Below are 23,047 nucleotides of genomic sequence, written 5' to 3'. Positions count from 1 at the left end.
ATTAACTAGAAGACACAGCAAAACTCTTCCAATAAATCAGAGGAAAGGCACACATTAACCGGCCATAGTGCAGAGGATTCAGTTTATTGAAGTCAAAGTTTAACAACTTAGGTTTACAATCTGTATTTTCTGTAATATATATTCATATATATGAAACCAAAAAAGGCTACTTTAGGAAGAATAAATGTAATTTTCTTTCTTTTTTAATATCGTCTTTAGTCATTTTAATGTACAGAATAACAGTAAGCTAATATTATCCTTGAAAAAGAGCAATATGTTCCTTTTTTTTAATGTCGCAGTGCAACTTACATCTTACACACCTGTGCAATGTACCATGAGGTGTACACCCCTGAAAGAACACACAGTGGAATCTCCCTTTTCGGCCTGTTTCTGCAGGTTTACACACACAAAAAGATTCGGGAGGAATAACACAGTCGGTGCCTACAAATGAAAACTCTCAGAACTCCTTTAATCTACAGTATGTCAGAGCAGCGGTTGGAGAAAGAAGACCAACACTACAGATGACAAACAGAGAGAGGTCTGCAGACTAAAACTGTATTGTAACTCTTCTACAGCTGCGCGTGTGTGTCTGTGTGTGTGTGTGTGTGTGTGTGTGCGTGCCTGTGTGTGGAAATAGTCAGTCCTTTCGTTGCCAAAGAGAGGATTGGGAGGCACAGGGAAAGTGCTTGCATCATTGAGTTTCTTTGTGTTACTCTCAAATTAATCATTAAAAAACAAACTAGCAAAAAAAACAAAAATAAAGAAATAACAGGCAAATAACATGAGCTATATCTCTGGGGCACGTTTGATATTTCACTACAGTGTGACATGATGAAAACTCATGAAGAAGAACAACAGTAAAATATGAAGACTAAGTACAGACAGTGCTGGATGCAGCAGGTGCTACACGTGTCTCTCGGAGTCCTCGACGCTGGGGGGCACCGTTGAGTCCTTGGCCTGATATTGCAGATGAAATGATTCATCCCGGTTTCACAGACATTACAGACCGTTTAGTGCAGAGGTTATGACTGCCCAGTATCAACCATATGCTTAGAGGGAATGTCAAATTAGCTTTCACTTTGGAAGCAACTGCAGTGATGTCACTTGGAGTGAGGTGTCAGAAGCTTCTTTAGGATGCAGGTCGGTCTTCTATGTGAGCCAAACATCAAATTATAACCTGCTGCTTGGATGCTAAAGGAGAAGGAAAAACCTCCCTTAACTCTCATGGTACAGTACGTGTCTCTAAACACTGCAGAATGAAAAACAAAGACTTGAAAGCTACGAGCACATAAAGAAAAAGTCATCCTTCGATGGTACTTTTGCATCTATCATGCGCTACGAGTCTAATTACCTTGCAATTGTGAGAAGGAACAAAAAAAGGAACACAAATGATCCACAGTATTTTACCCTGTCCATTCAAATCAGTCCCAGGCCTTTGTCTCAAGCAACGCACCACCCAGAGAATGGTCAGCCATGATGTAAACCAGTAAAGACCATCAGCGACGGCTGTCGGTCGCATCCTATTTGTTCGACTGCTAAACACCCTGCATCTACAGAGTGAAGAGGGGGACACTGCAGAACCTTGGCATAGAATACATCATACTTTACATTATTTCTATGACACAAAACGTAAATAGATTTTATATAGTCTTCTATGTTTAAATATATTTGTAGACTGTACACAAATCTTTAGAAAATGAGACGGCAAATGCTTTTACCTGATATTTGAACAGCAATGGTAATGAGGCCGATGACACGTAGACCCTGTGATGCAGCCGATGAGATATAGAGATATAGAAAGTGCATTCGTTGTAGTGAGTGACTGAAAAAGAACTCTCTAAGCTCTTGCATTCACGGTTTAAGGAAAAAAAACTACGAAAGAAACCAAAAAAAAGTAATAATAATAAACTTGTTTTGCACCCGCACAAATACATACTCTCTGTCTTCCCTCCGCTACCTCTAGAAGCCTATCACAGTGGTAGTGGAACGCAAACATTTACATCAGTATACACATATACACAAGTCTTTGAGGACTAGAGAAAGAAGTCGCTAAGAAAAGAGAAGGTGATGGAGAGAAACGAGAGGAAGAGAAGATGCCAACAGAACTGCACTCGTTCAGAGGAGCCTCCTTCAGCACATGAATCCGGCCAGCGCAAAGGGGTTCTCGCTGATAAACCGACATTGCTGGCTACCTCTCACAGTTTCACACTTTACTTTCCCCGCACTGTGCCGTGAGATCAGCCTGAAATAACAGTGAGGTCCCTGTAACTCAAAAAGATACGCAAGAGGAAAAAAAACACAGAGAGAAAGGGGGAGAACTGGTGGCTCTGGGTGCAAAGTTCATCAGTACAAAAGTACAGTGTTGTGGTGAAAAGGGTTTTCCTCTGTATTGCTGCTACATAGCTCCCCCTTACCCCTAAAATAAAGCAGAAAAAAAAAGCAAAAGCAAAACCTAGAGAATATAAAAGAAAAAATTTGTGTTAAAAAGTCTGTTTTTTCCCCCCGTTTTGCTTGACAAGCGTGTGGCGTTTATGCTGAGATCCATAGACAAAGGAAGATTAATGCTTTCTGTTCAGGCATGCAATTGGCACCCTGTGGGGTCCTCGGGATTATCAAAAGTTCATACACGCAGGTCTCAGACTGTTCCCTCTATGATATTTACACATCTTACAATGTGTGTGTGTGTGTGTGTGTGTGTGTGCATGCTCAGAGTCGTGACCAGGACAGAGGGTTAGCTAATGTAAAGCTCCGTGTTGCTGCGCGCGTGTGTGTGTTTGCGTGTGCGTGTCAGTTCAGCCTTCGCTTCTCGTCTCTTTCTCACACGTGGGTCTCGATGAAGGAGTGCGTGTGGGTCATGAGAGGTGCGGCCAGCGGGGAGAGGTCATCCTGGCCGTTGGTGCCGGGGCTGAGCTGGCAGATGTCTGAGTAGAGCTCGCTGTGCCACTGCTTCCATTCTCTGAAGGTTTGGGAGCACAGGCCAGGGTCCTCCAGGAGGGAACAGATCACTGCTAGCTCCGACTCTTTGGCCTGTAGGAGAAAAGCGTTACCGCATTAAATCCTCACGTTGTTTTTTTGTGTAAAAAAAATCCAACAACAACCTGGTAACACTTATAATACACCCTGTGATAAAGGATGTAGTTCCCCTGTAATTAACTCATTCACTGCCAGCCATTGGCAGTGAATGAGTTAAACCCATTGACTCATTCACTGCAATTGACGGCTATAGACGTCAATGGCAGTGAATGAGTTAAATGGAAATTCAATGTATTTCAGTTGAAACTATAATGTAATTGTTGTATATTTATCTGTAAATATGGACTAGAATAAACGTAATATAAATGATAGAATAAAGGGGTAACATGTCAGCCAAGAAAATTGTACTTACACTGTAATTTTAAGTATAGTGTAAGTATGTAATTCTATGGTAATTTTACAGAAAAACATTATTTCCCCATCTTGCATCGTAAGTATGCTGTACTTTTCGGAGTGTGGGCCGTATTATGAAGTCGGGAAACTTGCTTTTTTACATCTTTTTTTTTCAATTCAATTCAATTCAGTTTTATTCACATAGCACAAAGCATAGAAGCTTCTTCAGTTCTAGGGTCAAATGCTGGAAAGTCACAGATTTAAGCCCTGTGGGAGTGTCCCCCCCCCCAACAGCGACAATGGATGCCCTAATGATCCTCTACCTAATCACGTGAGCCAAGGTGTGAAAACGGGTGTGGGTCACAAGCAGCCAAGGTTTCGGGTGAGCTCATTGTGAAACCTAACCCCACCCTATCATGTGATATCCTGAGGTCAGCTGGCCCAGGATGTGAGTGGGCATTAAGGCGTCTGGGAAGGGATCTCAGAACTGGATTATAGATGGCAGACAGTTGGTGTCGTAAACCCCCGCTTCTGTTCAAAGATGGTCGATCACAGTGGACATAAATTGATTCTTTCAGTCCCTTTTTCAAACCATCTGTCGTCTCTGTCCAAAATGTCATCCTCGAAAGAGTGACCTTTGTCCTTTAGATGCAAATGGACAGCCGAGTCTTGTCTCGTGGGGGTCCATTGTCCCTCTTTGGGGGACACTCCCACAGGGCTTAAATCTGGGACTCTCCTCTATTTGACCCTAGAACTGAAGAAGCTTCTCGGATGAGAGGTGAAACGTCTTCAAGCAACTTAAAGAAGTCCAGATGCTTTTCTTTCCAAGCTACTTAGACTACGACGACCTGGATGACTGAGAACCTTCACAGACTTTTAACAGGCGCCATCTTATTTTGGGTCTATCTTTATTTAAAATTCATCAAGTTGTTGTGCATCAATTAATAAATAAAGACGTTAAAAAATAACGATGTGAAAAGGCAAGATTAATCCATTCCATAATACGCCAGGAAAGGTACAGCATACTTGTGATGTAAGGAGGGGAAGTATTGTTTGTTTTTCAGCAACATTTCCATGAAATGACACACTAAGGGGACACGTGACTAAGGGAGTTATGGGTTTACGGGTATTAGAAAGTTTTAAAACATGTTAAATCTTTGTTCCGTTTGTGACAGAAGTTGTTAATGATACCTTCAAGGTGCTACGGAGGGCTCGGACCCGGTGCAGCCTGTCGTTGAGCAGGGGGTCCCTGGCTCTCTGGATGAAACAGCGTCGAAGCTCCTGCCTGCTACATGGTCTAGGGTCTCCTAAAGCTGTCACGTTGGCTTGCTCCAGGGCCCGATAGAGCTGCTCTAGCCCATCCAGCGGCTCGGGCTCGCGGCACTCTGAAACTCGCCGCTCCCGTCCCTCCGACACCCTCCTCTCTCTGCTCTCCACTCTCAGCTCCCGCAGATCTAACGAGACGAGCGGTGAGAGACAGACCGATCACGTACAACTGACAGTTAGAAAAAAACCTAGCAAACAGAGTTGCATGTCATCCCACGCTCCTCAGAGATATTCTTGTTTTCTTTGGGGGGGTTTTCAGAAGTTAACTGAAATGTTTTTGTCCCATGTCTAGATTTGGATGCCTTTATACTAATGTGACACTGTTTTGTCTTTACAAAATAAATAAACGGTGAAGTAAAGAGAATTAGTTAACTCCGATCACTGGCACAAGTAATACTAAGAGCAGTATAAATAGTTTCACATGTGTCACACAGCAGGAAAGAGTCTATTTAGATGCATTCATAAAACCGGGAATTCTCAGTGGTTTAGGCAAGAGCTGCCTGGACACAATGAGCAGATTGCCGCACATGTGACGCCCACCTGCTAGCACGTACTGGAATATTAGCTGTGTTATTCGCATATTGGTGCAAAAGGTATTCGTATGAGGGAGTTCCTGCAAAATTTCAAGACTGCAGTGCATCTGCAAAAACAGCTTAAGGAAAAACTATTACTTTCAGCTGCTCCCTTATTCATGAGGGGTCACAACAGCTGGTAGCTGCATGTGTCTGATTTAGCAGATTTTTACACCAGATGCCCTCCTGATGCAACCCCAAAGGGATTTGTGTCTCCTTTTGGGATCAAACTGGGAATTTTCACTGTTATGGAAGCTCTTTTGTTAGCTCTACCTCCTTAATACAAATAAAACTTATAGTAGTACCCTTTTTGGAGAGTGAACCTTTTGTTTGGTTACAGTGGATTTATGCATTCATGTTAAACCTTGGCTGAAGGCATCTGTATGTCATTGCTGCAAACCCTTTTAAATAACCTAACATGCACCTTCCTACAAATCTAACTACACATGGCATCGCCACAGGCCGCACTGGTATGAATATTGACAACAGAGTGGAAGGCTTGTGTACAGTTTGGGCCACAAGTTTACAAACACTCGTCATGGGCATGAATACCGTGGTCATTTAGGGCTTTTAATGATTTCTTTGTACTGTTTTATTTTCCAGCATCCATCTTTGATGACTATAAAAAAAACAAGAACTCGTGCACGAGTTTGAATTTATTTAGGATTTTCTCTGATCCACACAGGCTCAAGCTTATACATACACACATTTAAATCTCTCAGTAAATGTGTTTCAACTCCATATCACAGCAAAATGTGAAAGACGCGCCGGTCCACCGTTTCCATTTCACATTTTCGTCTCCAAAGCGTGAAATGTACGTGCATGCAGAAGTAGAAGTAAGTTGCAAAAGTTTTATGTTTAGATGAAACAAATATTTTACTATTTGGCAACAATTCACTTTAAACCAGTTGGTATATGGCTGAAAAGAAACGAAACAATGATCCTGAAAACACTTTAAAACTGGTTTGGAATAGATAAAGCAGACCAACATTTAGCATCTGAAACGGTCTTCCCCGAACTCAACACTATTGGAAATTTGTGGAGAATGCGTCAATGCCAAGTCCGTGCCTGGAAACCAACCAATTTAAATGAACCTAGTGCCAAAGAGAGGGGTCAACTATCCATCCAGGATTATGCCAGAAGCTCGTCGATGGCTCCCAAAACATCTGCAACTCGGTGAGGGACATTTACCCAAATATTAGTGAGAGGTGTACATATTTATTTGACCCTACAGATGTTGCTGTACAATCATTTGATCCTGGAAAAAGAAGAGTTTAAAGAAATCATTTAAAGTCCAAAACCATGAGATTCATGCCCATGATAGGTGTATATACACTTAGAACCACTGCAGACTATGTTCTGGGCTCTACATAGATTCAAAGCAGAAGTTTAAATTAAGTTTTAAAGTTTAAAAGATTTTTTGTTTGTTTAGTAGAAATGGGAATATTAGAGAAATATTATTATCTAATATTTACAGAATTTCTTTACATTTTTGTATCTGACAATGATCACATCATCATCATCGTTTATTTATATAGCACTTTAAAAACACACCTGGTAGACCAAAGTGCTGTACAATACTAATATTCACATAGTAATAAAACCAGACATAGCAATAAAATAAAAAAATAAAAAATAAATAAAAATGACACATGACAGCTTATATTAATTTCATAGTTGACTGTATTGAACACTGTTAGAAAACTGGGCTTTTTTAAAGCCTGAAAAGTCAGTGATTGCATACTAATCAGTAAATTAATCTGAGCCAGACATATTAATTTCCCTCTGGGATCAATAAAGTTATTCTTATTCTTCTTATTGTTAATGACTGAGCTGATATTTACTACATATTTTGACCTGGGCTCTACATAGATATGGGTGGGAGGATAGTTATATACAAAACAACACTGTAAACTTGATCAATTTTACATCATTTTGTGTCTCAATTCCTGTAAAATACTCAGAAGTTATGCACTACTTAAAGTTCCTTACAATATAGTTATTTCTTTATCATCATTACTTCTTTATTTCCTGTGAATAGTTGCTATAAATAGCTGAATTGTTACCCGATTACTTTAGATAAATATGACTGTATTATTCAGAAAACATAAAGTGAAATTACATTTAATTCTAGTCTTAGTCGTGGGCTGTGTTATAAAGAGCTTTTTTTTTTTTTACTTTAACTTAAATACATGACATTAATATTTTGTCTAATGTATACAACACTAGGAAAATATTAACCCTGTAACTTTCTTACCCTCCTCACCCTCAAGCATATCTGCAGCCTGCTCTTCTGCCTCCTCGTCTTCACTCCTCTCCTCCATGTGAGCAGAGGTGTGCAGCAGCTTTCCTGGCATCGGGTCCCTGTTCCTGGGGAGACTCTGGCTCCGCTGCTTGTGGGAGCGCCTGTGTGTGTGGCTGTGTGTGTACGGCCCCCGCTCCAGAGGGAAGGGCCCGTCCCGTTCTCTGTCCCTCTCTGCGGCGTGGTGTCTCCGTACGGGCAGCGTGGCCTGCCTGCGTCTCTCTGGGGACATGCCCTGTCTGCCCAGCCCTCCGTAGAACCCCATTTCTCCAGCCATGCTCCCCATTAAGCCGCCATACTCACTCTCCCCCGGTGCTGTCTGGAGGAAGTGCAGCCCTGCGCTGGTCAGAGGGGTCTCAATGAGGTCCTGCCAGGAGCGTCGTTCACGATGGGAAGAGCGGCAGCCGGATGAGTGGGTACTGGTGCTGCCTGTGCCAGTTCCCATGCCCATGCTGTCTCCACGCTGGTCCTCAGCAGAGGAGTGGGAGTGTGTGGACTCGCTGGAGAAATGCCGACCATGCTTAGGCTCCGGGAAGGGGCTAGAAGAATTAACCTGCGGAGGGAGAGGGGAGGTGGAAGAGACCATCTGTGGAGGAATGGGGGAGGTGGAGGCACTCATTGGTGGGGGGAGTGGGGATGGAGTGGAGCGCATGAGGCTCATGGAGCTCACTGAGCGGGGCAACTGGTCATAACTGTGGAGGAGGTTAGCCTGAACGGATCAAGAGTAAGAGAAGTGAGCAGGGATAGATGAAAGTGGTGAAGAGTGAAAGGTGAGCACAGATACAAGGAAACAGTGACCCGCAAGACGAGGAGGAGGAGGTGTGCAAGGGTGGAGAGAGGACAGGAGAAGGAAAGAAAGAGAGCAAAAGATGAGAATAAAAAAGCAATGAGATGGCTGAAGAGTAATCTACGAATGACTGACATGAGCATTGTGTGGCTCAGCTGAGATATTAATGACACCAGTGCCACTGGATTTTAATTCTCTGAGTAACATCAGAGCAGTGATGTAATGAGCATGTGCATGTCGCCACCTAGAGGTCAGACTAAGTACAAGTTCTGGCAGCAGAACACAGAGAAGTGATGGTCTTGGCTGCTTACAGAAGCCGTTAGGCTCACACTCTGATGTTTTATTAATGCCGAGCTCTGGTCTACGCAGATCGGAAAACTGTGGGGCTTTTAAGAATCAAATATTCTATCAGAATGAAACATTGCAAAGGAGTGTAGTTGAGTGTGTTACTTACCGATGGTGTGCGATGGTAAGTATCACAGAATGATGAAGGTCCCTCCTGTTTGAGTGTCATCGAGCCGTCAACGTCGTCTTGATCGCTCTCACTCCAATAGTCTGACGTGACGATAAATACACATGCACATACAAAATTGTGCTAGTTATACACACACACACACACACAAAGTTTGAGGGAATCCTTTCTTGTCTAGCCCATCCACCTCACCTTCATCAGGGCGAGGCACCTTATCATCTGGTGTGTATCCAATAGCAGCTAGACCCAGCCGGTTCATCCACCTACAGGAAACAAGTGAAGCAAAGCATCAAAGGATAGATGAGAATAAGTCTAGACAAGATGATGAGAAGGAAGGATGGGTTATACTTGGTAAATGGTAGGTGATGAATAAAAAAAACTTTCACTCTAAATAATTTAAGTTGTTTCTCTTAACAGCTGATGTCTAACTGACTCTATCCCCCCCAAAGAGAGGAGAAAGGCTTTGAGATAATTAATGAGATGGAGGCAGAAATAGAGAAAGACAAGAGAGAAAAACAGCCATTCTCTCTGAAGAGTGAGTCTCCGATGCTGTCTGCCTCCACGCTCCTGTCTGTCTCCAAACAGATCCCACCTTGTCCCGTGTCTCTCTACAGTCACCTAATAATAAAGTTGTGACTAAGAATAGTCTCCGACTTTGACAGGTTTCCTGTTCTTGCAAACTACAGTAAATAGGGCCTCCAACAGGAAATGACACACGCATTACATTTTTAAATTAAAAACAAAAAAACCCCTCATGAACAAAAAAGCAGCAACCCCTGCAGTTACTGGAGTGGCCACTTGGGGCATACTTCAAATTCAAATTTTATTTGTCACACACACACAACCATACACAGTATGACATGGGGGTGAAATGCTTGTAGCTGTACAATGCCCGACCATTAAATGAGAGAAGAAAAGTTTTACAATATTTACAATTTACAGTTTACTACAAAAATTTACAAATTAACTTAGGAATTTACAGTAAAGAATGTGCAAATAGCAGAAGAGATTATAAAGATAAGGATTATAAATTATAGGATTATAGGAAATGTGTGGTGGTGCGTGTGGTGACGTGTGTGAGAGTCCAGTCTTATAGTGACGTGTTTGGGAGAGTCCAGTCCTACACCTGGTTCAGGACCCGAATAGCCTGGGGGAAGAAGCTCCTCCTCATTCTCTCTGTTTTGGCGTTAAGGGAGCGGAAGCGCTTCCCAGACCTCAACAGTGAGAAGAGTCCATTGTTGGGATGGGAGAGGTCCATCATAATCTTCCTAGCTTTGGACTTGCACCGCTTGGTGTAGACGGACAGCAGGTCAGGGAGCTCTGATTGAATGATGCGTTCTGCCGAGCGCACCACCCTTTGCAGATCTCGTCTGTCCTGCTTGGTGCTGTTCCCAAACCAGGTGCAGATGTTTGCCGTCAGGACGCTCTCGATGGTGCAGGAGTAAAAGTTCTTGAGCACCTTCAGTGGCAGATGGAAGTCTCTAAGTCTTCTGAGGAAGAAGAGACGCTGACGGGCTTTCTTAACCAGGGTGTTGATGTGACAGGACCATGACAAGTCCCGAGTGATGTGGACACCCAAATATCGGAAACTGTCCACTCTCTCCACTGGCGTGCCACTGATGATGAGGGGTTTGTAATTCCTCGCCTGCTTTGTAGTCAAGTCCACGATCAGCTCCTTAGTCTTGCTGACGTTTAGGAGGAGGTTATTCTCCTGGCACCAGGTCTCCAGGTTCCTAATCTCCTCCAGGTAGGCCGTCTCAATGTTGTCGGAGATCAGGCCCACAACAACAGTGTCGTCAGAAAACTTGACAATGGAGGTGGTGTCTGATGTGGCTACACAGTCATAAGTGTACAGTGAGTACAGCAGGGGGCTTAAAACACAGCCCTGAGGCACTCCAGTGCTGAGTGAGATGGAGGGGGAGACTTGTTTTCCCACCCTCACTGATTGGGGTCTGTCTGTGAGGAAGTTGAGGATCCACTGACACAGTGATGAGCTGAGTCCTAGATCCGTCAACTTGGTGAAAAGCTTAGAGGGAATTATTGTGTTGAATGCTGAACTGTAGTCCACGAACAGCATCCTAACATAAGTCCCTCTGCCAGTGTTCAGGTGACTCAGGGATGTGTGGAGCAGGTGACATATGGCATCGTCTGTGGAACGATTAGTCCGGTAAGCAAACTGAAATGAGTCGATGGTGGCAGGAAGTGAAGAAGTGATGTGATCTCTCATCAGTCTTTCAAAACACTTCATCACAATTGAAGTCAGTGCTACTGGACGGTAGTCATTGTGGCAAGCGGGCTGTTGTTTCTTTGGAACAGGGACAATGATGGACTGTTTGAAGCACGTGGGAACCATTGCTTGGGCCAGGGAGAGGTTGAAGATCTCCGTGAACACCGGCGCTAGTTGATCAGCGCAGCCGTTTGTTGTTTTAATTGCTGCGGCGTCGAAGCGAGCATAAAATGTGTTCAGCTCATCAGCCAGTGAAGCATCTGCATTCATCATTGAAGAAGCTGGTCGTTTATAGTCTGTTATAGTCCGCAGTCCTTTCCACAGGCTCCTAGAGTCACACTGTCGTAGCTGTGACTCTAGTTTTTCCCCGTAGCTCCGCTTTGCCTTTCGGACCGCGCTGCGCACGTTGTAGGACGCAGCCTTCAAAGGTACTTACTTACTTCAAAGGTAAATAAATATCCATATACTTTTATTTTCAATATTTACAGAAAAAATGACCTAAAGTTATTGATTTTGCTGCTAGATGTCACTGTAGCAAGGTCACTGAACTGGACCTGTGCTTTTTAATTTTATGACAAATAATGGCTTTATACATGGTTAACTGCGCTAATAGCATGTTCAATCGCCATTTAAAAAAATGTGTTTTATGTGTTTTTGTGTGTATAAATGAAATCCTAGTTTATTTGTTTTTATAGCACAGTTGTACAGTATGTTAAGACTGATTAGCATATCTGTCGGAGCAAAGCACCCATTCAGTCTGCAGATGCTAACCGACTTGCTAGCGTTAGCCGATAGCTTAATGCTCTCATGTAAATGTGGTGATTTCTATCTAAATTAAAAACAAAAATAGACCAAAACACAAGGTATCACCAGCAAAAATGCTAAACTTTAAAGCATTTTAAACAAGCCTTCTTTAACCAGTTGTTGAAGTCATGTTAATTATGCATTTGTGTTTTGTTTTTCTGCTAATAGCTCATATAGCTATTACCGCGTATTAATCCTTATATAAAAATAGTTCCTCACAATCCAATATTTTCCTCTTCTTTGATAAAAAAAAAATGTAGCGCCAAGCTTTATTCTGCGCTTTTTAATAACACATTTACCACCAACCATTTGTTATGATACGCACTATGTTCAAAGCTTTGGAATAAGTTTCACAAACCATTCAGATATTATTGAGGAACAATGTCTCTATTGATGTGGTTTTATCTTGGCTAGTTTTCAGTGTTTAATCCCGAGTAGGTGTTGATACTGGAATGAATGGTTGTCTGCCTGATAGACTGGCCTCTCATCCAGCAACCCTGAATTCGATTTGCGGTTAAGACGGATACATGGATGAATTCCACAGGGAAACAGAAACCTTTTAGGACTTTGTGAACCACCACGAAGAATCAGGATCTAAATTTAGCTTCACTGTAAGTGCTGAAAAATGCTAACACCCACCTTTTCACACATAATGCCCAAGAAAATGCGTGAAACAACACTTTCACACAGGAACACTCCAGATGAAGTATGGAAGTCAAATATAGCTGATTAATTACTCTCTTCCAATTATCTCCCCATGTCATTGAGGAGAGGTGTGGATAATTAGAGCTCATCAGATAGCACTCCTGCAAATATATCTCTACAATCTATCTCTTGTAAGCACACACAACACACACACACACACACACACAAACAAGAGCATTTAACAAAGGAGGGCCAAGTTCATGCCTTATTCATGCTTAGAGTTGTGTTGGTGAGTTGTTCCCTGTGTAAACTTGATTTACTCCATTAAAATATTCATTAAAGGACACGTGACGTCCCCTGTCTCTGACGTTGGTCCATATTTAAAGAAACAAACCCAAAACACCACCCCACACACGCTCAGAAACTTGTATATATTCACAGTAACTCACCTGTTCATTTCCTCAAGACAATCTGTGGCGAAGAAGAAGCTCTTGATTTTCGGATGACAGGCTTTGAAGGCACTGCAGTCAGTCAGGGAGAAGAAGGACTGATTAGTGTTTTTGCGTGTGCGCAGTGGGTTTGTGCGTGCTCACGTTGTGTGGGTGAGCGCACATGTGCTTGATTAGTAATTTTTGGCGAAATGTGAGAGACACTCACAATTTCCGTCTGCACTCTATGGCTCGGTCTATTCTGAACTCAGGGAGGCTGATGAAGCCCTCAGCCTTCTCATCCTGCAGGCAGAGACAGATGGAGAGTGGTGGTACAGCATCAACACACAGAACAAAATGTCATGCATACCAATTTTATTTGGGATACTAAGACTCTAGTCAAGCATATGAAAATAACATATGTTGTTTACATTGGCTGGGATAAAGTCCTTTTCCCACTTAACATTAAAAAGACAAGCTATGACTATCATAGCCAGAACATGGAGATAAAATCTTCTGCATAAACAAACTCATCCACTGTTAATTTCGTCTCGATGAGATTTTGGTTTCAAAATATTTCACATATACACTAACTGGTCAATTTATTAGGTACACAACCACATTGCAGCAACTCTGTTCATTTAGGCATGTAGGCATGGTCAAGACAGCCTGCTGAAGTTCATTTAAGTGACTCATTTAAACTGATTTAGGTGACTTTGACCATGGCATGGTCGTTGGTGCAAAACCGCTAATCTACTGGGATTTTCCCCTTACAGCTGTCTTTAGGGTTTAAGGAGTCTGAAAAAGCGAAAACATGTCAAAAGTGGAAGACTAGCCAGACTACTTTGAGCTGATAGGAAGGCAACAGTAAGCAGCAGAAGACCAGACCCGGCGCCACTCCTGTCAGCTAACAACAGGTAAATGAGGCTGCAATTCACACAGGCTAATCAAAATTGGGCAACAGACGATTGGAAAGAATTTGCCTGGTCTCCTGAGTCTCGATTTCTGCTGCTACAGATAACAGTGTCATAATTTGGCATAAACAACATGAAAGCATGGATCCATCCTGCCTCGTCTCATCTGTTGGTAGTGGTGTAGAGGAGGATTTCTTGGTACACTTTGGGCCCCTTCGTACCAAGAGAGCATTGTTTAAACACCACAGCCTACCCGCGTATTGTTCATGTCCATCCCTTTATAACCACAATGTCCCCATCTTCTGATGGATAATGAGATCAACCGAATGATCTTAAACTGGTTTCTTAAACGTGACTATTAAATGGCCTCCACATTCACCAGATATCGTTCACAGACAACTGTGTGTTGCTGTCATGTCAATACGGACCAAAATCAGCGAGAAATTGTTTCAGTACTTTGCTGTAAAACATTAAATTAATTTTTTGTTTACATTTTTTTTGTAATGAAAATTTTCAATTGAAAAAAGTATTATTTTATTTTAATTGACTAAATTATGCATTTCCTAGTTGCAGTCCAATTATAAGACACGGCGACAGAGATGTAGAAATGATATTAGCCTTTTTTTCTTGATTTTATGAGAAGATTTCATTACAGGAACAGTATGGGGTTCCATTTGTATTAAAATGATGGTCACATGCACACTTTCTATGTCAAATGAAAAGGTTCATGTCAACTCTGAACTGTACTCCAGCACGGACAGGCAGACCGTCGACATCTGTCACCTCACAAATCACCTGACAAGTCATCTTTGTGTCGGTGTACTTCTGGTTCTGCATGTTGTCTTTATGTGTCACCTGGCTTCTTGTTTTTACTAGTATCCTCATTATTACTTTGGCTGGTTCTATAGCCAAAACTACACAACACAGCTGTCACGGCGGGGTGCGCCGATGTGTGTGGAAACAGGACCCAAAAGCAGATGATGACGAGTAGTTGAAAGTTTGAGCAGAAAAGTGATCCTTTATTAGATGACGGCAGAAGTAAACCAGGAAACCAAAGTAAACTGACAAAACACTAAGAAACAAAACACTAAACGGTACTGAGACCAAAACCTAAACTATGACTGTGATGGAAAATAACCAGCAAATACTATGACTAAGACTAATGATGAATAACAGATGAAAATCATAACTAAGACCGAGGTCAAAATAAACAGAACCAGGCTAGAACTAGGGCAGAATAAACAGACGACCCGACAATGGCATGCAGAAAACAAAGGGCTTAAATACAGACATGAGGTGAATCAGGGGAAGTGGAAACATATGGGGAAACAGCTGACAGCCATAAACCTAATGACACGACCAGGAGAGAAAAGCTAAATACAATTAACAGAGAACACATGACATTGTCAGAATAAAACAGGAAATACTAAAACTAAACATGACAACACAACTTAACAGACCTAATACGTGATGAATAAATACCAAACCCCAAAACATAGAAAACCCAGGAACAATAACCAATAACTGCCTAAACTAAAGGCAAAATAGGAAATAACACAAAAACTAATAACATATCAAAAAATACAAAGAAAAACTCAGAGTGCTGGGTCGGAGTCCCAGCCTGTGACAACAGCCAAATGAAAGCAAGTAAGATGATGTTTTGTCAAATGTTTGTCTGAAACAGACAGAGGAGATGTAAACCTGATTTCAGCAGAACCTCATAAATAAGAAAGAAAAGCCTCAAAACTGAAGAGAAAATCATTAACATTAATATCCTGTAGCACTCATTGCTATATGCTATTAATAATGCCTCATATGGTGTTTTTGTTTTTTATTCAAAAATCTAATTTGGTCTCTAATTTGAAAGAGAGCCATTATAGTCATTTGAAATATAATAATGTATCTGTATCAGACACTGTATTACACTTCATATGTGGACTGGTGAAGTTTTGTGTTGAAACTGTGACAACTAGCTAGTGTTCATTAGTTCTGGCAACAATAAGCACAGCGAAATTGCTGTGTTTTTGAATGTAATGCCTTACGTTTTGGTTGGTGTACCAGTAGAGACAAGACTCTTTGAGGATAAACCAGTACTTCCTCCATTTTTGGGTGAAGTAGCCTTTAGCGTCCTTCTTTTTCCATAGCCAGCCTTCACAGTCACCGTGGCCGAGATCCTTACAGGAGATTCTCCTTCGACTGGCACTAGTGAGGGAACCTAGCGAGGGAGAAGAAAGACCAAGAATCCTGAAGGTCTGACAGTGAAAATAAGTACTCTGTGTGTGCTAACATGTAATCAGTATTTGAAGTTGCTAATGCTAACAAATGAAATTCAAATGTTAGGAGTCTATTCTTTATCTCTGGGAGAATTTTAATCCCTGTCATTATCTCACAGCGATGAGTGATCATGTCTGGAGTTTAGACACATTTTCAGGGTAAATCACGGGGGCCTCAAGTGCTCCCATGCATGCAGCACTGCAGTGTGTTACTGTGAAGATCCTACACTGGAAAATAAAACAGAAAAGTACCTACCTTTACTTCTCTTTTTGGTTTTCGTTCTTAGGGAGGTGTAATGGAAAGACTAGATGGGGGAAAAAAGAAAGATATTAGAGAGAAAGTCTGTGGTTGTTTAATGGATGTACCACACAGCTAAGCGGCTAGCTCACACCGCAATGTTTAGCTGATTTTTTTCAAATTTTCATCAGGCACACTCCAAAGAGGATTACAGGCACAGGGCTAAACCTACCAGAGAGCAGGAAGTGACCTACAATCAGTAATAACCTGTGTGCCAAAGAGGTCAGGACTGCTCTTCTTTTAGACTTTTAGTAAATTAATAAAATACAAGTCTAACTCCAAAAAAGTTGGGATCTTGTATAAAATGTCAAAGTGGATTGGAGTGATTTGCAAGTCTCATAAAGGTATGTTTTAATCACCACAGAACATAGGAAACATATCAAATGTTTAAATTGAGCTATTTTGCTATCTAATGAAAAGTCTAAGGAGCTTGGAAAGAAAAGCGTCTGGATTTCTTTAAGTCGCTTGAAGACGTTTCACCTCTCATCCAAGAAGCTTCTTCGGTTCTAGGGTCAAATGGTGGAGAGTCCCAGATTTAAGCCCTGTGGGAGTGTCCCCTCAAGAGGGACAATGGATGCCCTAATGATCCTCTACCTAATCACATGAGCCAAGGTGTGAAAACGGGTGTAGGTCACAAGCAGCCAAGGTTTCGGGTGAGCTCATTGTGAAACCTAACCCCACCCTATCATGTGATATCCTGAGGTCAGATGGCCCAGGATGTGAGTGGGCATTAAGGCGTCTGGGGAAGGATCTCAGAACTGGATTATAGATGGCAGACAGTTGGTGTCGTAAGCCACCGCCTCTGTTCAAAGATGGTCGCTCACAGTGGACATAAATTGATTCTTTCAGTCCCTTTTGGATGTCAGTAGCTGTAAACCATGATTTGCATAGAGTAAAATGCAATTGTTTTATATATCTGTGCATTCCATCACCCGAGTCCAAGTTTGACACCAGTGGCTAGACTACCGCCTTGAGAATAAACTAGGTTTTTTTTGCTCTTTTGGTTTTGATCCTTGGATGTTTGTACAGCTGGCCAGAAGGCTGTGGCCCAAACTCTGAAGCTCAGAAGAGTTGGACTTTATCCATGCAGACCTTTGTCTGCACTCTCAGTCAAGCTCAGTCATGTATAGGTGTTTAAGGTCAGCCTGCTGCACCCAAATGATTTTTCCACAAGAGTTTTCTATATAAAAAAAACTGTAGATCAAAGAAGCTAATGCGTGTTTAGGTGATAGCATTAGTACTAACACAAATGAACAAGCCTAGCAGCTATTTGTTTGTCTGTTTACAGTCAAACAAGGTTAGTCACTGTACACGACAACTCATGTTGCTTTAGAGAAAAGACTGGGGCTAATGACTAAAGCAGCTCCCTGTGCCACAGTAGCCTAAAAATGGAAACCAATTCAACTTACCCGACTGTTATCTTTTTATTCAATTAAAGAAGTGCTAAATTGATTTAATCTCAGAAATCTCTCCTGCTCCTGTCTGGCTGTATGTTCAGCGATTAAGACATAATTGATCTCCGTGTAACAGCGAGATGCGGTTGCTAGGAGATTGTTGATGTAACTGTCACTTCATTAAAATGGTGCCAGAGTCAGAATCAGTATACTGAAGGCAGTGCTGCTTGAAAAATCCCATCATAATAAAGCATGTTAAGAAAATATAAAGCCAGTCCCCTTAGCACTGTTTTCCCCCTCACCTTCCTCATGGAGGCGGCTCCCGAGCTTCCTGAGCCCGAGTACCTGCAAGAAGGCACAGAGCTGAAAGTCAGCACAAATGACTCTCACAACCTCTTCCACCAATCACAAGCAAGCGGTGAAACCGCCAAGCAACCACGGACACAAACTCACCTGTCTGTTGTGTCTGCCCTCAGTGTGTCTGCACCTCTCTGAAAAATAAATAAAAATCATTAAATAACCTCTGAAACCTTCCATAATTCTGCACGCATATTTACACTGCACTGTATAAATGAATGAATAACAGCTAAAATGAAAACACCACAGTTATAAGACTAACGTGAGGATCACAGCAAAGCTGAGGATCAAGACTCATCAGCGCTGCACTGCCTTTTTTTACTGAATTGTTTTATGTTGCAGTCAAGTCTGCAGGGAAACTATTTGTGGCTAACTGCAGTGTTACGAGAATTGCTCCCAATTATAACACCACAAACATAATGACCTGAAGGGGGAGAGTGTCCCAGTAATATAACAGATATATGCTCCTGAAAAGTGACATTTTGCATTATAAACCACTTTGTTGTAACCACTTTAAATATGTTTTGATCCTAAAAAATGTATACTTCCAGGCCACTAAAGTAGGATTTTGATTTTTTTTACTTAAGCAATGGGTTTGGGTCATAAGTATTTGGACAGTAATGCTAATTTTGTAATTTTGCTTCATGCACCACTGCAGAGGATTTTTAATGAAAATACCAAACAATTATTAAAGTGCAGACTTTGCCAGGCCTTTACTGCAGTTGTTGCCACTTTTCTCTTTGGCTGTCATTGATTGACTTGGTCAGTGAAGGATGTCACATTTCTTGACCTTGTGAATCTCTTGGCTTTGCAGCACGCTCGCTATTTGCACCGTGAAGTGCTGCCTGATCAGTTTTGCAGCACTCGACTGAATATGAGGAGAGAGTGTGCAGCCCTGCGCACTTCACAATTCACCCCGTTGTTTCTATGAGACGTCACATCATCAATAAACACTAGTCTGGGTCACTGGTGTCCATACATGGCCATGACATAATATTGACTCCACCATGTTAGACGGAGGATGTGGTCAAACTCTTTTAGATGTTCTCTTAGATGTGTAATCAGTGGTTTTCACCTTGGTGTTAAACCCTCCGTATTTCTATTCATGAATGCATCTCTTGATTGTAGACTTTGGCAATGACACACCTTCCTCCTCAAGAGGTTTCTTGACTTGGTTAGAGGTTGTGAAGCCAACCAAGTAAAGAAACCTCCAGTCTTTAGTTGTCTCCTGTGGTCTTTCTTGCTGAGTTTTCCAATGCATTCCTTATATTAAAGAATAACCAGATTGTACTAGAAGCTTTTTCCCATCTTCCTAAATAGTTTTTTTCAGCCCAATAAGGCCCTCCTTCATGTGCATTAACATCTCTTTGTACCTCATATTAAGAGTTCAGGGAAAAGCTACCAAATACCCCTTGAACACATAAGATCAATACTAATCTATAATTTGGCTAATTGTTTATGGAATAATGAAGGAAGATCATCTGGCAGCAAAACCCCTTGTCAGTGAATTGCCAAAATACTTTTAGGCCTCTGAAAATGCAGGTCTGCGTGGAAAAATGTCTGTAATTTTTGAACAGTTAATACAGTACTTTTGTAAAAAAAAACCTTGAAATAAAGTTGAAGGATACACTTCAACCACATTTAGCCTGTTGGATTTAAAATTCACCGAGGTGGTGTAGAGAGGCAAAATTACAAAAATTATGACAATGTCAAACACGTATGGACCTAACTATAAAAATCTAGTTGCAGCTCAGTGAATTCACTTGTGGTGTCCTTTAAAAACATCTATTTTTTAAAAATCCATTATCACAAAATATTCTTCTTAAACAAATGGGACTACTTGTGAAGCTTTCTGTGCTCAAGGGATCCTCAGATCCTGAGCCACAGTGCGACGAGATCATTAGGAGCATTTGTTGCTGGAGAGCAGGGGCTCAGTCGGGGTTTCATTATCTCATAATCCTTGCAGTCTTCCAGGAGATTTTGCAACACAAGTACTGTTGCACGTTCTTTTGCTAGCCTTATACACTGCACATCTTACAGTACATGATATGAAGAATACTTCACCTGTATGGGCAATCTAATGGCATGCAGTGTAAAAAATGTGCAAAAACTAAAAAACAAAAAACAAAAAATCTTCTAAATGTCTGCCGTTCAGTTTGTGTGACATTTGCCAAACTGTTGCTATGATAGAAACGAATCAGACAGAGGAAATGAGACAGACAAAACCCACGGGTCATTTAGGTTAGCATATGCTTGTTAGTGCAGGATGGTATACTTCATGTCCCACCAAACAGGTATGACTCACCACCGTGAGAAACACGCAGCCGAGAGGGTTAGAGAGGGCCGGTGTGAGCTAAGCTGTTAGCTTGCCGTGTGGTGTGTGTGCGTGTTTGTGTTTGCGTGCGTAGTGTTTTAAGCACAGTCTGTCAGTTGAGCTTGTAATTGGTCTAGCTGATGCTGAGTCATACACCTACTCACAGGGATACGTGCTCCTGTGTGTGCGCACGGGAGCGTGTGTGTTTATTCAGAATAAACTCCTATTTAGACCCAGGCGTGTCTGAGGAGATGGGGGATATTAGGATGAGTTAGGATGAGTCGTGAGATGGCTACCCTGCATACAAATGCCCTCCTTGTATGCTCGTTTGTTTTGCGCGTAGCCGCGTGCACGTGAGCTTGTTGCGCACGGGAGAAACATATGAGCTATGGAGGGGAGTGCTTCGGTGTCACTGTCTTTCCCGTCATGGGCGATGCTGACGGCCGTGCAATAACACTTATCATTGTCGCTCTCCTCTGTGTCCTCTACCTGACAAATGCACACAAACACAACCGACAGCATGTCAGAAGGTGCGAACACCGCGACCTGTCCTACAGCCACCGGCAGGTCCCTTCTCAGAGGCCCAGATGCCTCTGATGATAAGAACAAGCAATTGTAGTTATGACTTAATGCTTTTGATCAGCTTTGTGCCATGTTATTCACTAATAATAAAGCTTCCGCTACACTCAGTGGTTCCTCTGAAGATTTTTCATTTACATCTTTGATTTTGATAGTTTATTAATCTTATTTATTTTTCTGCTTCGCTTCTGAAACTCTTTTCTGTTTCTCCAAACTCTTGTTGCTTGTTGCTTATTTTCTGATCATTTTAGCACTTGATACTTAATTTCCAGACATATCTGATGTTTGATAATAAGGAGAAAGGTTTGGCTAGAAATACACAAGCATTAAAGTTAACAAAAATGAAGGTAACACGTCGGTGTTTTGTTTCAGTGCGTTTCTTAACCCTGTCTTAGAAAAACCTAGTCCTAAGACCAGTAAATCCTAACAATGGTGTAAACCAGGGGTGGGGGAACTCCAGGCCTCAAGGGCCGGTGTCCTGCAGGTTTTAGATGTGCCCTTGATCCAACACAGCTGATTTAAATGGATAGATTACCTCCTCAACATGTCTTGAAGTTCTCCAGAGGTCTGGTAATGAACTAATCATTTTATTCAGGTATGATGACCCAGGGTGAGATCTAAAACCTGCAGGACACCGGCCCTGGTGTAAACCTTTAAATTGGTGTCTATCAGTAGTTTAGTGTTTAAAAATGGCTCAATAATCTTAAACAGCTGAGCACTGTAGTCTGAAAAAAGTTAGTAAAACAAAGTAAATAACATATTTATTAGGAAATGTTCAAACTTGAATAATACACTGATCAGGCATAATATTCTGACCACCTGCCTAATAATGTGTTGGTCGAGTCATGGACTCCACTAGACCCCTGAAATGGTGCTGTGGTGTCTGGCACCGTTGTTGTTAGCAACAGACTGTAAAAACCCTGTAGGGGCTTCATGGATCATGAAGGGTGGACCCACAGATGCTCGATTTGATTGAGATCGGTGGAATTTGGAGGCCAAGTCAACTCCTCAAACTCGTTGTGCTCCTGAAACCATTCCTGAACTATTCCTGCTTTGTGGCAGGGCGCCCTATCTTGCTGAAAGAGGCAAGAGCCTTTAGGGAATACAGTTTCCATGAAAGGGTGTTTATGGTCTGCAACAATGCTCAGGTAGGTGGTACAGGTCAAAGTAACATCCACATGGATGGGAGGACCCAAGGTTTCCCAGCAGAACATTACTCCAAGCATCATCCTGCCTCCGCTGGCTCGTCTTCTTCCCACAGTGCATCCTGGTGCCAGGTGATCCTCAGCTAAGTGACGCACATGCACTTGGCCATCCACGAAATATAAAAGAAAACACGATTCATCATGTTTTTTCCATTTCTCTGTGGTCCAGTTCTGATGCTCACATGCTCTCACGTGTTGTTGTCTGTTGGACAACAACAAACTGTGATGCTCTGTGTGCACCTTTCTATCAGTACCAGGCCTTTCTCTTCCATGGTTAATGTCAGACATCAAATACATCTGGAAATTAATTATCAGGAAACAGAAAATCAAGAATCAAGTCAGAAATATAATTGCTTGTTACTTTTTGAACAATAATTGCTACTTTTGTCGATGATAGAGCAACTCTGGTTAGCAGTGAAGCAACGGAAGGCCTTGGGTTCGAATCCACTGGCCGGCTCGGGCCTGAGTTTCCTCCCCCAGTCCACAGATAAGTGGTGATTGTAATGTGGCCCTAGGTGTAGATGTGAGGATGAATGGTTTTCCATCTCTGTGTGCCTCTTGCTCCTTGCCAGCTTCGATAGGCTCCAGCACCATTTAATTTAGTTTTGAAAAGTTTATGTTTTCTTGAATGCAGGTTACTTTAACCCTGAAGCTCTTTGTGTTTTGAGCATGCTGATTTAAGATGTGTAAATGTGTTTTGGTTTCCTCTTCTTCAACTGACATTATCTTGATGACAGCACGTGTTGCTCCAAAAATTCTGTATACGTCCAGGATTAATGGTGCC

The 23,047-nt window shown here is 42.0% G+C and overlaps 1 protein-coding gene across 3 annotated transcripts in view; it reads right to left on the bottom strand.

Moving 5' to 3' along the window:
* Window positions 1–63: 63 nt before the first annotated feature.
* The window catches only part of LOC146581977 (connector enhancer of kinase suppressor of ras 2), a 67,308-nt gene continuing 44,324 nt past the window's right edge, over window positions 64–23,047 (bottom strand). Inside the window, exons 14-25 of one of the 3 annotated variants that reach the window (XR_014894156.1) lie at window positions 18,262–18,299; window positions 18,111–18,153; window positions 16,373–16,421; window positions 15,886–16,058; window positions 13,159–13,232; window positions 12,951–13,022; window positions 9,018–9,088; window positions 8,808–8,908; window positions 7,522–8,275; window positions 4,558–4,820; window positions 1,719–3,027; window positions 64–1,550 (exon numbers count right to left, since the gene is read on the bottom strand). Coding sequence is in view for 2 of the 3 variants with exons in the window: in XM_085289076.1 (XP_085145202.1) it covers window positions 1,659–1,764; window positions 2,822–3,027; window positions 4,558–4,820; window positions 7,522–8,275; window positions 8,808–8,908; window positions 9,018–9,088; window positions 12,951–13,022; window positions 13,159–13,232; window positions 15,886–16,058; window positions 16,373–16,421; window positions 18,111–18,153; window positions 18,262–18,299 (1,950 nt within the window). In the remaining variant the exon portion in view is untranslated. Of the gene's footprint in view, window positions 3,028–4,557; window positions 4,821–7,521; window positions 8,276–8,807; window positions 8,909–9,017; window positions 9,089–12,950; window positions 13,023–13,158; window positions 13,233–15,885; window positions 16,059–16,372; window positions 16,422–18,110; window positions 18,154–18,261; window positions 18,300–23,047 lie in introns of all 3 variants that reach the window. The other 2 variants (XM_085289076.1, XM_085289083.1) reach the window with 2 other exon arrangements.

Source organism: Mchenga conophoros, linkage group LG2 (genome assembly GCF_057382185.1).
Source record: "Mchenga conophoros isolate Kocher_MC1m ecotype Shallow Benthic linkage group LG2, M_conophoros_male_GT1.1, whole genome shotgun sequence".
Taxonomy (NCBI): domain Eukaryota; kingdom Metazoa; phylum Chordata; class Actinopteri; order Cichliformes; family Cichlidae; genus Mchenga; species Mchenga conophoros.
This window is presented reverse-complemented; position numbering and strand designations above follow the sequence as displayed.